Source organism: Diadema setosum, chromosome 19 (genome assembly GCF_964275005.1).
Source record: "Diadema setosum chromosome 19, eeDiaSeto1, whole genome shotgun sequence".
NCBI lineage: Eukaryota > Metazoa > Echinodermata > Echinoidea > Diadematoida > Diadematidae > Diadema > Diadema setosum.
The window spans coordinates 25,760,796-25,774,898 of NC_092703.1; the positions used below are offsets into that span (position 1 = coordinate 25,760,796).

Consider the following 14,103-nt stretch of genomic DNA (forward strand, 5'->3'; position numbering starts at 1 on the left):
TCACGTACAAACAAGATTAAAACCCGTTGGGGACGAGTCCCGGGTTTGCTCGGGCGAATGTCTATCAACGTCTGAGGAAAATATCTGCCTGTCCTCAACGGATTAAGCCGTAGTTTCCCTATGAAAAGAATGGTTATTATCTACAGATCTGTCCAGTAGGCCTACCAATGAAAGGGCGAAATCGTCATTTGAAAGCTGAGGTTGCTTCACGCAAGAGCTAGCAGAGACACTTTCAGTTTTGACAGAGCAGTGCATTCCATTGTTGTACTTTGCAGCGTGCAGTAATGTAGATCATGATGATACCCAGACCCACCATTTTACGTAAGTCGACCGAACTGCACAAGACCGTTTGGACAGGCACATTCTATAGTGATGGGTCACTCCTATGGGATTGCATGTTATCTGAGGATCCCAAAGTCCTCATCAGTTGTGATTTTCATGGCCTCGCTTCTTTCTATCTTTTCAAAGACAACGGGAAACGGCACTTTCAAAAATGTCTCTCATCAAGGCAATAATTGTGAGTAAACCAACGAAGAGTATGAGTTAACCAAATTCTACTTCGTAAGACCTCTTCTATCCGGACATGTCGGGACCAGCGCTCACCCAGATAAAGGATTTGGCCAGATATGAGAGACTCAATATTTGATACACGTAGCTGCCTACTCATTGGTAGCTACATGTGTACATGTACCAATTTTGCTTGAACATGTCACATCCTTATCAGCTGGTCTCCGTTCAGAATTCTCTGATAGTTTTCTCAGTGAACAATCCCCTGTACCGTGCCCTGGTTTAATGAAAAGTTTTCGGTCCATGTTCCTGTTAGGGATAGTGAATGTCTATGAATGCACGTATTCTAATAGATGAAAATTAGATGTGAATGTATGTTAGTTATATTGGGAACATTATGTCATTTATATGAGTTTGTGTAGGAATTTGTTTTAGTTTGAAAACCCCCTTTTCCCCGTAAAAATTAGATTAACAACAAAAAAAAAAATAAGCAAACAAACAAACAAACAAAAGCACGAAAAGATCGCATCCGGATAAACGGAGGTTGAATAGTAGAGGTCAGACTGTACTTTAATACTCTTTTGGACACAAAGAGAGCGTTATAAGATGCATGTATTTTTCTGGGTACTGCAATAAAATTTTCCGGCCCTTTTCATCTCTCACTCAACATCATTAAGCTTTATATCCAAGTTGATTTACTAACACCGTCAGATCAGCGCAATAAGTATAACTGTTGATGATTTTTGTTTCTCAACGCGTTACTGCATTCGGTAACGAAACCTCTGTACAAAATGTATTATCAGCAGGATTTATCAATTTTTCCACATCTTCAAATTCATGACATTCTCCAGTCGAGTTATTTTTGTTTCAACTGAATGACAAATTGCCCAACATAGACGTAACTGTGAGCTCTGTATCAATAAGTGTTTTGAGTAGTATAGCCATATGGCACGGAAGAATTTTCAGCACTAGCTGTCGAGCGGAAGTTTGTTGGTCTGATGAATGGATAAGACGCCTGTCCGGAGATCAGGAGGTCGTCAATCTCAATTTTATTTTCTGAAAGAGCATTTCTTCAATGTACTTCTTAAATTTCGGTTTTAAAAAAATGGGAAATTGCATTTTTAGCATTTTTTTTAAACAGATTACATTTTTCTAGAATAGTGTGAGTAGGTTTTTCTTAGAGACCCCTTTTCATTCCATGAAATCGTTTTACGCATTTAGATCTAGAGTTCTCGTAGACACATCCAGAAATTGTATTTACCTGTGACAGTTTCGACGATGGGCTAGCATCTTTTTCAAACTATGTCTAATCAGCAACTGAAAAATTAGAATTGTCGAAACTGTCACAGGTGAATACAACTTCTGGATGTGTCTAGAGAACTGTTTATCTAGTACATTTATCAACCATCTTTATGAACTTATCTCGCGTTTTAAGCATTGCTCATTTTCCACTCTGATAACTTTTCAAAGGATAGTGATACTGCATGCAAAGTTGGTATCCGTCATGAATAGGATGTGATTAATATATGTGGAAAATCTTAGCTTAATTGAGAATTCCAACATTGTGGTTATTGCAGAGTTTCACAATTTTTTTTTTGTCTCATTCTTGGCACAAAACACAAACTGAAAGCCTCTTTTTTTCCAATAAACGCTTTTCAAAACAGGTATGTAAGCCTATATTCTTTCTATGTTTAGACCGGTTAGGAAGATGCAATTGAATTGAGTAACACATAATTTCAAAGCTTATTACAGTCTGCTGTTTCTAGCATATCTGCCTTCAACTAAAAATACATTTTTGGCGACTTTTCTTGTATTTGTTGTAGGTCACAAATCATATTTGTCTTTTAGACGCAATCGGAGTTTACAAACATGATCGCCGTATTTGACAAGTTACGAAAACATAACAAAATCAAACCTTAGTTTTTGTTCGTATATGTAATACAATCTAGAATATATCCAGATTACAAGCAACATAAGGTCCCTTTCTCCACAAGCAAAAGAAAACAACAACAACAACAACAACAAACATACAAAAAAAAAACAAGGCAAAAGGGGCTTGCAAACAACATACATTGACTAAACAGTTTTGACATAATAATATTGCATAGGCCTACTTGGGGTTCTTGTCGGTTATCAGCCAACAGGGGATCGGAATACAACCAGTTGGTGAGAGACCTGCTGTCGGACTACGGCCTGCCAAGCAAGAGACCAGTCGCCAACACCTCTCAGACAGTAGACGTTTATTTCAGAACGCTGATTGTGCAGGTCATCGAATTCGTAAGTGCAATTAATATCGCATCAACTCTTGTCGATTTAATTCAAGTTTACTTCATATTTGACTCGATTATATTGGACAGAGTGAAATGAAACAAACAGAAGATTTTAAAGTAAGGATTTCATGGAAAGTTATTCATGTTTTCGCGAACTAATTTTATACAATCCGTTTCACATAAGTATAATAGAAAACTTACGAATAATGACCTGACATTATCCTCACAAGCATATCACCCTTTTATTTTCCTCCTTTTCATCGTATGGACATTGAAAATGGCATGTTTTATTCATATGTTCACGAATTGTAACAACTAAAAGATAAATGTCACGTCACGTCATTAGCATATTGACTGCATTATCTTTTAATAATCCCATTCTCATTTTAACTGATTGACAAATTGCCCTACATCGACGTAAATCAATCAGTTGCAATGAAAACATTTCGTCGGAAGAATTCATAAATTTGAAGACATTCCCATTTTTTCTTCATATTTCCCTCGCAGAACGAAATATCTCAGACGATTTCATTAAACGGATGGACTGCGTCTGTAAGTACATCTATTCTCTGTTGAAAGAATACTTCGATATAATACAAGAGTGATGGCATATCTTACGTCTAACACAAAAACAAACAAACATCAAATCCGACAAAATAAAACTCTTGGAACGTAGACAAGTATTATGATTGAGGACTGCTGGAAGCCTGTGTGCTACATGAGTTTAACATTTGTTAAAGGGATCGTATAGTTTTGGTTGAGAACTAACTTCAGGTTTCTAACATTGTGTGTGTGTGTGTGTGTGTGTGTGTGTGTGTGTGTGTGTGATACTGAGAAACATCTTATCAAATATAAAAGAGCATGTAATTCCAACAGGGATTCAACGTTTATTTGATGAACAATTTGTTTGATATGACTGAGATATGCAAAACAGAGCAATCCTAATAAAAGGTGGATGGGACCCATCTGTTATTAGCATCGCTTTATTGTTTGTTTTTGGATGTCTCAGCCATTCCAAAACCGATTTTCATCTACTCAACGTTGAATTTCTCTTTAGGTATGATCTATGCTATTTCAAAAGTGGTTTCTTGGTTCACTTTGTATCTCACAAAAACTCAAAAGGCCAATCTTCATATCCACCGATTCTATACTATCCCTTTATGTCTTAAGATGACGATACATTATCAGTTGCTCCACTGTAATAGTTGCAAATGGTTACGTCTTAATAACCTTAAGACAGACAAACATAATTTTAAGAAAGCAAGCTTTGAAATGGTACATAATGATGAAATCAACCGGTCGGGTTGTTCAAAACCCAACAGTCTGATCGACATGAAAGGTCTAAAGATATTCAAATAATTCGAAATTCGGGTTGTGATGGAGGGAATTAAACTCGAGCAGACTTCACAGCCGTTATTAACGGCCTAGGCCCCTCCGATATGCAGGCAGTAGAGTCCGATGCTTACCAACATAGGAACCTCAATTGGTCCGATTCAAAACCAAACAAAAACAAACAAACAATGTTAATAGAATGAAAATATATATAATAATCCCAAATAGATTCTCATGAGTAAAGTAAGCAATCTCTGGGCTGTGGTGCGCATGAATTGCCTCTTCAGAATACCTCGTGGCAGAATTATTACAGATTATACATTCATAACATGCATACAAGATTATCTAAAATCTCTGTGATCTTCATATAACACTCTGAGCTCTTTGGTATAATGAGTTCGATGAAGTTGGTAACCTTTGAATGCTGTTGAATCTGGGACAAACCTAAGAAAATGTTCAACTGTTTCTGGGACGTTACAATATTCACACGTACCCGACGCATGTTGGTTTATTTTAAACAAATTGTCATACCAACCTAAGTTTTCCATCCTGAGGTAATACAATCGTCTCAGCCCGTCTGTCATTCAAAGTGCATGAATAGGTCTGAGAAACCTTGATCGGGGGCCCGTTTCATAAACTTGTCATCAGTGACAAGTTGTCATAGATGTGACAAGCTACTGAAATCCTTGCATCTGATTGGCTGAGAGCAAATTTGTCATAGAAATGTGGCAGTTGTCACTGATAACAAGTTTTATGAAACGGGCCCCTGATCTATACGTTGATAGGATCTATACGTTGCGGTTGATCGGATCTGTACGTAGCCTTTTGTCAAGGCACTGTCACCCAGCCGAGCGCGACCGGGCCCCCACTCGGCTGCTCTCTTCACCATGTACAGCGAGAGAGCCTTGACAAAAGGCTAATCTATATCCGCTGCATTTAATACTAGATTAGAGACAGATTTAATATTAGAGTTCCGGCATTCAGGTAGCTTCATGGAGGTTTAGTTTTCATCATTAGGCTGTGGTTCAACGGAATGCATGAATCAACCCATCGATTTACTGTGGTGGCTTCAGATCGTATCGTCATACATTTTGTATACCTCTGATTGTAACTGCGTAGAGAGAGAGAGAGAGAGAGTGAAATAGTTGACTCAAAAAAGTAACAAATTTGCTAATTCGAGACAGGAACATTGACGTCAATCTTCAGAAACGTGTCGCGTATTCAAAGACCAGTTACAAATTTGGCGACTGAAAGGCCTTTAATTGGATTCTAAATAACCAAAAATGTATAGAAGAGCTAAAACCATGCGTTTCTTTGTTTTTCTCTTTACGAAATATCATAAAGGGATACTAAAACTAATCAAAACGAGGAGCCAACCAGGGACATGTGATTTATGTTATTCGATGGGTAAAAATAGGAACCACAACGATCTGAATGGAGTCAAATATCTTCGGATTGTGCTTAATAACAGAAGGGATGTATTGAATGGTGTTTAAATGGATATAACAGAGCAGATTAATTGTTGAACAACGTTGTGTGTAACCAGAAAGCTTTTAATTTACCACGATCTCGAGTTAACAAGGACATAACTTCCACGTCAAATAGGGGCTAACATTGCATGCGAAACCAAATGAAACAGATAAATGATAATAATGAAAAAAAAAACTGGTCAATTGATTATAACAGTTTTGTAGACCCGTTACCGAAGAACAATTGCGAGATATCTCAACAACGAGCAATTTTCTCATTGGAACCTTTTTTTTTTTCATTTGCCCGTTGTATAACTTAGGAGTGGAAAGATGAATTTTTGAAATGGGACCCTGCTGATTACGGTGACATCGACCACATCGTAGTGGACAGTAGTTTAATATGGAAACCGGATCTAAACCTCGTGGAAAAGTAAGCATTTCTATTATTTCATAATTCTTGCTATTACCATCTACAAACTGCTAAGGAATACTTTTAATGTGTCTTTGGGTTTACTTCTTTGTGTGTGTTAGTGTATTAATGACTGCGCGTGTGTGTGTGAAACTGCGTATCATGTATTTCAATCCTCAAGAGCTGATTATAAAATAAATTCAGAGTAAAATGCAAAATCTTATTTGAGAACAAATTTGCAATTCAAAACAACTCCGTATATTTCTTGAATAGCCAGGACTCAACATTATTATCATTTTTTTTTTCCTGGCGACAAGTTCTCTGCGGGCCACTATAATCTTTGAATTTGAAATTTGTCGGCCCGAGTAAGAAATGTATGCCGTCCGAAAGAAAAAAAAAATGAATCTTACCTGCCCAATAGGGACACAATTAACTTTTTTGATCTTTGGTGGCCCGACATCAATTTCTATAGAAGTCCCGGACCACCGGGCCAACGCCAATGTACATCCCTGATTTATCACTATGAATCCTTGTCCTATTGCGATTAGTTAGTGACAGAAATCCTAAATGTCCGTTGATCTTGACGCGATTCCTTTGTCTATGACAGTGTATCTCCCGGCTTCATTCAGCAAAATGATCAGCCTGTCTATATCTACAGCGACGGGACGGCCATGTGGTACGTGCCGACGATCACGACCACGTCTTGTCGTGTCAATGTTCGTTACTTTCCCTTCGATTTTCAATCCTGCACTCTGACGTTCTCCTCCTGGCTGTACGACAGCAGAGGTTTAAATCTCCTCTTCTTGAATGACACGGGAGATTCGGAGGTAATAATAATCATTATGCACTGCTTTAACTTACGTACAACATGATTATGAGTGTTTCATGATATCCAGCGAGGCGGCTACCCACGGGGTCTAGAATCCCGTTTTTCAGTTATTAATGAAGTCTTTCTTAAAGTTTATTAGCAATAACAGTTATAATTACGTGTATAGTATTCATAAGATTCGTGATTCCGAGGATTCGATTTTAGGCACGCTCCTTCTGTTTTCGAATCCACGAACCGTATTTTCTTTTCGGTTTAAGGTACCTTCGGAATATAGGAACCATAAGGAATCATAAGGAACCATATTTCATTTTTGACATTAAATTAAACCTAACGTTATACGTGTATTCAAGTAAACGACGGAACCAACGCTTTAGAGCCAGTAACGAATGTTTAATTTACATTGTACCATAACTGGACACGTTGCGACTATTCTTCTCTGTTGTTGATTGTTTTTCTCGTTATGACGGCATATGGATTGTATGTTTGTTTTTGTTCTTATCGTTGGATCAGTTCTTCGAAAATGGTGTCTGGTCCATAAGCATGACAGCCAAAGCTCAGGACAGGTATTACCCGTGCTGCATCCACCCGTACCGGCTCATAGTTTACACCGTTCACCTCCATCGCCATTACCAGCATTACCTCTTCAACATGGTGATACCCGCTGGGCTTCTCTCCTTCCTCAACGTCGCCGTGTTCCTCGTCCCCCCTGAGTCCGGGGAGAAGATTTCATTTGCTGTGGCCAATCTTCTATCCGCCATCTTATTCCAGCAGCTCGTCAGCGAGTTCATGCCTCCCCTCGGATCGTCCATACCTCTCCTCGGTGAGTCCACTAGAAATCTGGATCTAGTTTACCAGGGGACATTTCATCAAGCGTTTTGTCAGATTTCCTTTCTGACAAACTATAAGCTACTGAAATCCTTGCATCCTAATGGCTGAGAGCAAATTTTTCAGAAAAAATTCTGACCAAACCCTTGATGAAATGCCCCCAGGTCCTCAACAGAGACGTAGTTATTTTGTATGGCTATCAATTCTTTATGATAGTAGTAGACCTAGTACACTATTATGATAATGATATGATATGACATTATAGTATTATGATAATAGTACTTATGATAATGATAATATAATGTATTATCATCATTATTAGTAATATATTAGTCATTATCATATAGTAATACAGCAATCTTTATCCAGTGTAGCTAGCCTTTACAGGTACCCGTTAAAACATCTGGGTCGAGAGGGGCATGCACGGTAGGTAGACACATCTTGTCCACGGACTGAAGAAGGTAAAGCATTTGACGGGATTCGAACGCGGGACCTGACCGATTGAAAGTCAGTTTTTTTCCCCAGTGCCATTTAAGATATGCCCCCTTTCAATGTGCCGAGACGCATACGAGACATTGTGTTACATCGTTTTACGTTTAGGCGTGTTATGTTTAAAAGAAAGTATACTTATATTCTCATCAGCTCATCGTATAAGTTGTGCAAAAAAAAAAAAAAAAAAACCAAACAAACTCGCCTAAGATGAATAACGCGTTTTGTTGTTGTTGTTGTTGTTGAAAATAGAAACATGAAAATTGAAACACTTTTCACAGGTATCTACTTCATGTTCAGCGTTATGGCGAGCTATTTCTCTCTCATCGTTGCCATGGTCGTGCTCCGTGTTTACCACACAGAAGAATCATATCCAATGCCGCGGATACTGCGCATGTTCACCGGTATTGCATCATCGCCGAAAAATAATTCTGACCCTGTGACAATTAAGCAAGACGTCGTCACGAATGTTGCCGTCGCGGATGCATCGTGCAGTTGCAACGGAACAGAGACGGACCTCGTGGTGGAGAACGGAAGAAGCAGCGTCGAACCCAAGGAATGGCAGCGGCTTGCTCATCGCATAGACCGCTGTCTGTGTGTGGTTGTCTGTATTTGTACTGTAGCGGTAGATGTTTATGTGGTCGTCATGTATCTTGTGCAAGTATAAAGAGAAAACAAGAAGAGACAGGATTTTTTTTTTTTTTTGAGATTAAAAAAAAAAAAATCTGTCAAAGTTTTGAGCAGTATACAGATCAACCGCTCACGTCATTGTTGTGGGGTTTTGTTTGTTGTTGTTTTAGGGGTTTTTTGTTGTTGTTGTTGTTCTTTTGGGGTTTCGTTTGATGTCATAAGTGTAGTTGCAGGCCAGTTGAAGTGATCAATATGTATCGAATCCGTTCCTTTCAAAAGATTAATCTTTTAAGAAATTGATCCTAACAACGTAGCCCTAGTACGCAGGTAAACCATGGGACGGGTGGGGGCTCTTTGTTCCCCACACTTTTGACTTGTCAAAAATTAAAAGAAGAAAAAGGAACCATGACTTTACGACGATCGATGTACACACAGTAACAAAAGGAAAGCAAACATTTTTCAACTCATATTTCTCATAGAGTATTAGGCTAAACATTGATATTTATATACCAAGTGAAAGGCAATTTAATTGGCTATTAACATATTATAATTGTAGGTCAAGAAAAGGAGATACTTTAAGCATGAGTGAACACATTCATTTTTCTCTTCCAAGGCACAATAGTAAAAATTGCAAAAATGGACAAGTTCTCATTCATGCGCTTATGCTCTCCCGTATAACAATGAGAACAAAAAGACAAATCCATCAATGCAAGGAGAAACATAAATTAATTTGGAAAAAATACTTATTGATCTCTACAATGTATTTGTAGCCCCAAAGGTAAAGAAAGGCACATATAATCTGGAAAACAAAGACTCTTCTATCAAATCCAAATTCGAATGACTTTAGAAAAGAGGCAATTTGCACAAAATCTGTAGAAATTTAGAATGTTATTTGTTAATGAAGCACATTGAAAGTGATAACTGGTCCTTGAATTTGTTTCATGATTTCTTAAATTTCGAATTCATAAGAATGAAATAAAAAAAACAACTTTACATTAATAACAAAATTTGCAGATTACTGCCTATGTCGTTTGAATTTGAGTTGACAGAAAATTCTTACTTGCCCCCTTTAGTTTCCCACTTTGTTCTTGTTTGAGGATATGAATAGATAAAAGGGAACGAAAACTTGGGTTTTTTTTTTTTTTGCCATTCATTCGTGTCTCTCATTGTGTTAAATTAGTCTTTTGTTATCATTGCTTGAAGGGCATTTGCAAATGAATGACTACATGTCAAATTCCGCAATTTTTCCTTTTGTGCCTTGGAAGACAAAAACGAATGTCTTCACTCATGTGTAAAATTTCGATCCTTTGTATCAACCTATGTATAGAAAGGGTACACAGGTAGCACATATAGAAAGGGTAGCACATATAGAAAGGGTACACATATAGAAAGGGTACACAGGTAGCACATAGATACACATCCTATGGAAATATACTAATGATAAGATTCCTGTACCACCAGTATTTCTGTCTTCCTTTTTTATTGCCTATGTGGATTTTCAAGACGCCATTGCCCGTTTTACTCGCAGTAAATTTGCTACCGATGTGTATACTAGTCATTTGTGTGTATATAGCTATGTTTTTATTACTTTTGTTACGTCACTATGCCATAAATCTGGCTTTTTCAGTTTTCATACACTCATTTCTTTCTCTTCTATTATGCTCCGCCGAACATTTTGTGTACGTTTATCTTTTTATTTTTTATCGGAAGCCCACCGAGACATTCGAATCTTCGCTCACAATTCCTTGTTCTTCTCTCTCATCGTTACTGACCCTTCTAGCTCAACTTATCCTGCATTCTTTTATTCCCAGTTCCCTTCCTTCGCAACGATCCTCTATTAAAATTCAGGTTTTTATGCAACCCATGCACATTGCTATGTGCATCGATTATTTCCCGTGCTTTGTCACATTCCGTCTGCTGGTTATTCTCCCATTGCATATATTGGCACTTCCCCATTACACCTATACTGTTAATGCAGGTCTATATTTTAGGCAATCTCGTCTTTTGTTATGGCTGATCTCTCAAATGCACCCTTTCATTCCGTGCCAAATGATGATTTTTTTTTAATTGTGTAGGCTCACAACGTCCGAATCCGATGAGGCACCAATTACTCTAACAACTCCTTATGACAACTTAGTTGCCGATAATCTTAATTCAGCGGTAAATGAACTGCCTTATGATTTTACTAATGATTTAAATTTGAATATGTCATGTAATTACGTAACAGTAAATCAATGTAAAGATATATATTTTAGTTTCTCTAAAGACACATTTTCTTTGCTGCATTTAAACATAAGAAGTTTGAATAAGCATTTCGATGAGTTAAAGTTTTTATTAGAATCCGATGCTAGCCAATCACTTTCTGTCATTGGACTTAGCGAAACCTGGTTGACTTCCACTACGGAAGATTTCTTTGCAATTGACGGATACAATATGTATGTCAGTAATAGATCGGACAGAAGTGGAGGCGGTGTGGCATTTTACGTATCAAGTATTTACAAATGTATTGTTCATAACGACATTTCTAGAATGGATAACACTGTTGAATCTCTTTTTGTAGAAATTTATATCCCAGGATGTAGGAATGTGTTATTGGGCATACAGACCTCCAAATTCAAATATTTTAGATTTTGTGACTTATCTTTCAGACGTGTTAAAAAACCCAGTTTTTCGAAATAAGAATTGCTTTCTTCTTGGTGATTATAATATTGATTTGCTGAAAGCTGGAAATGATCATATCCCCAACGAGTTTCTCGAAACACTTTTGTCTTCATCCTTTCTGCCACTAATTTCCAAACCGACTCGCATCACGGATCACTCTGCTACTTTAATTGACAATTTGTTTTGCAATATCTTACCCCTTCCCGAATCTTTTATAGTCCTTTCAGATGTGACCGACCATTATCCAATCATGACCCACTTTACTTTGAAAACTTTAGTCAATGACGCAAAACCTTCATCTCCTTTATTCAAACGCAAAATTTCATGTGAAAAATTAGCCAGGTTTGATGCTGCTCTTGAAAATGCTGATTGGTCACGAGTGTATGAAAGTGATGGTGTTAATGAGTCTTTTGATAATTTTATGGAAATGTTTAATTTCCTTTTGGATGTTATTATTCCAAAGCAAAAAAGTAAAATGAATTATAAAAAGACACCTAGGTTACCATGGATTTCCAAATCAATTCTCCGTTCAATAAACAGAAAAAATCGATTGTATTATAAATACAAAATGGAAAAAACTGAACGAACAAAGAACAAATATACATCATAAAAAAACACATTAACCAGGATTTTACGTTTAGAAAAGAAAAGGTATTATTCTCAGCAGCTGTTGAGATACAAGTCTGATATTAAGAATACCTGGAAAGTTTTAAAACAGGCTATGAATATTCCGAATAAAAATGCAGAAATTGGTGAAATAAAGTGGGATGATGAAATAATTGATGACCCTGTTGATATTGCAAATATTTCTAATTCTTATTTTTCAAAAATAGGTGAAACGCTCGCTCATGGTATTCCGGCTACAGAACAGAATTTCACTGAATTTTTAGGCCAGAATAACCCAAATTCTATTTTTTTTAACTCCAACAAATAGACATGAGATTATCGACATTGTATCCTCTTTAACAAATAAACGAAGTTCCGGTTATGATGATATAGATAATTGTATCCTTAAAGGTGTCATATCCTCAGTTGCAGATCCCTTGGCCCACATTTTTAATCTGTCAATTTCTAATGGTATTTTTCCTGATGAAATGAAATTGGCTAAAGTAATTCCAATATTTAAGAAAGGTAATAATCTGGATGTCAGCAATTATCGTCCAATCTCTTTTTTTATTATTATCTTCATTGTCGAAAGTTTTAGAAAAAATAATATACACCAGAATTATTAATTTTTTTAATGTGCACAAAATATTCACAAATTGCCAGTTTGGTTTTCGAGAGAGACACAGTACCATCCACGCAGTTCTTCATTTTATTGATAAAGTTGTTAATGCAACCGACAACCATTCTCATTTAATTAGTATATTCTTGGACTTCTCCAAGGCCTTCGATACGATTAATCATAACATTTTGCTCCATAAGTTATCGCACTATGGAATACGCGGGAAGGCCTTGGAGTGGTTCAAGACTTATTTAGCTAACAGAAAACAGTTTGTTTCAATCAAAGATAATCATTCAGTTATAAGAGATGTTAAGTGTGGCGTTCCACAGGGAAGTCTTTTAGGGCCGCTGTTATTCATGATTTATATCAATGATTTCTCCACTGTTTCAGAGCTACTTTCTTTTATACATTTTGCTGATGATACCAGTGTTTTTCTTGCCCATAACGATATCGATGTTCTTGTTCAACAAGTAAATACGGAATTGAAAAAAGTAACCAACTGGGTCAGAGCTAACAAGTTATCTTTGAATGTTCAAAAAACAAAATATATGCTTTTCAGCAATACTGTTGATTCTTTGAATTCAGAAATAGTTCTGAATGATTGTAATTTAGAAAGTGTGTCATGTTTTAAATTTCTTGGTATTTTTGTAGATGATAAACTTTCTTGGAAAATACATATTGATCATATCTGCAAAATTATTTCTCGCAATATAGGTGTTATGAATAGACTTAAATTCTATATTCCTGAAAAGACCCTATTAGTGTTATACTCCTCTTTGATACTCCCTTACCTTAATTATGGAATTTTAGCTTGGGGCAATACTCATCAGACACTGCTGAATAGAGTGTTATTATTGCAAAAGAAAGCCCTCCGTATTATTTCTAATTCTCCGACACGTTCACATACAAATGCATTGTTTGACTGTTATAAGCTATTAAAAATCAACGAATTATTCTTATTCAACTTAGGTCAATTCATGTATATGTATGATAACAATTTACTCCCACCTATCTTTGGTTCTATGTTTCAAAAAAAAAAAAAATCAATCATTCCATAATTACCCCACCCGGCGTTCTAACGAGTTTCATTTACCACTTCTTCGAACGATTTTAGCAAAGAATACACTTATTTACACTTGACCAAATTATTGGAATTCCCTGAATCATGATTTAAAATCTGCTCCATCTATATACTCCTATAAAAGGAGATTAAAGTCTTTTCTTTTACAATCTTATAATGACGACTCGCAGAATCAGATTAGTTAATAGGCTTACTTTGTTACTCATCCGCAATATCGGCATTGCCGTTCTCTTTATTATTCTAGCTATTGCCCAAGCCATGATTATAAGATTTTCTTTAACCTATACTTCGCAGTTGAAGGGTTTGTTCTATATTCTTTTTTCTTCTTCTCTTTCTTCCTCAAACCTCCGAGGATCGTTGTCTGTGTTGCATATTC

The 14,103-nt window shown here is 36.7% G+C and overlaps 1 protein-coding gene across 1 annotated transcript; it reads left to right on the forward strand.

Annotated features, from left to right (window-relative positions):
• The first annotated feature begins 296 nt into the window (after positions 1 to 296).
• On the forward strand, positions 297 to 8,797 carry LOC140242380 (neuronal acetylcholine receptor subunit alpha-10-like). Its single transcript, XM_072322116.1, has 6 exons — positions 297 to 321; positions 2,645 to 2,784; positions 5,899 to 6,008; positions 6,595 to 6,814; positions 7,327 to 7,636; positions 8,412 to 8,797. The coding sequence occupies exons 1-6, from the start codon at positions 297 to 299 to the stop codon at positions 8,795 to 8,797; spliced, it is 1,191 nt and encodes a 396-aa protein (XP_072178217.1).
• The last annotated feature ends 5,306 nt before the right edge of the window (positions 8,798 to 14,103 follow it).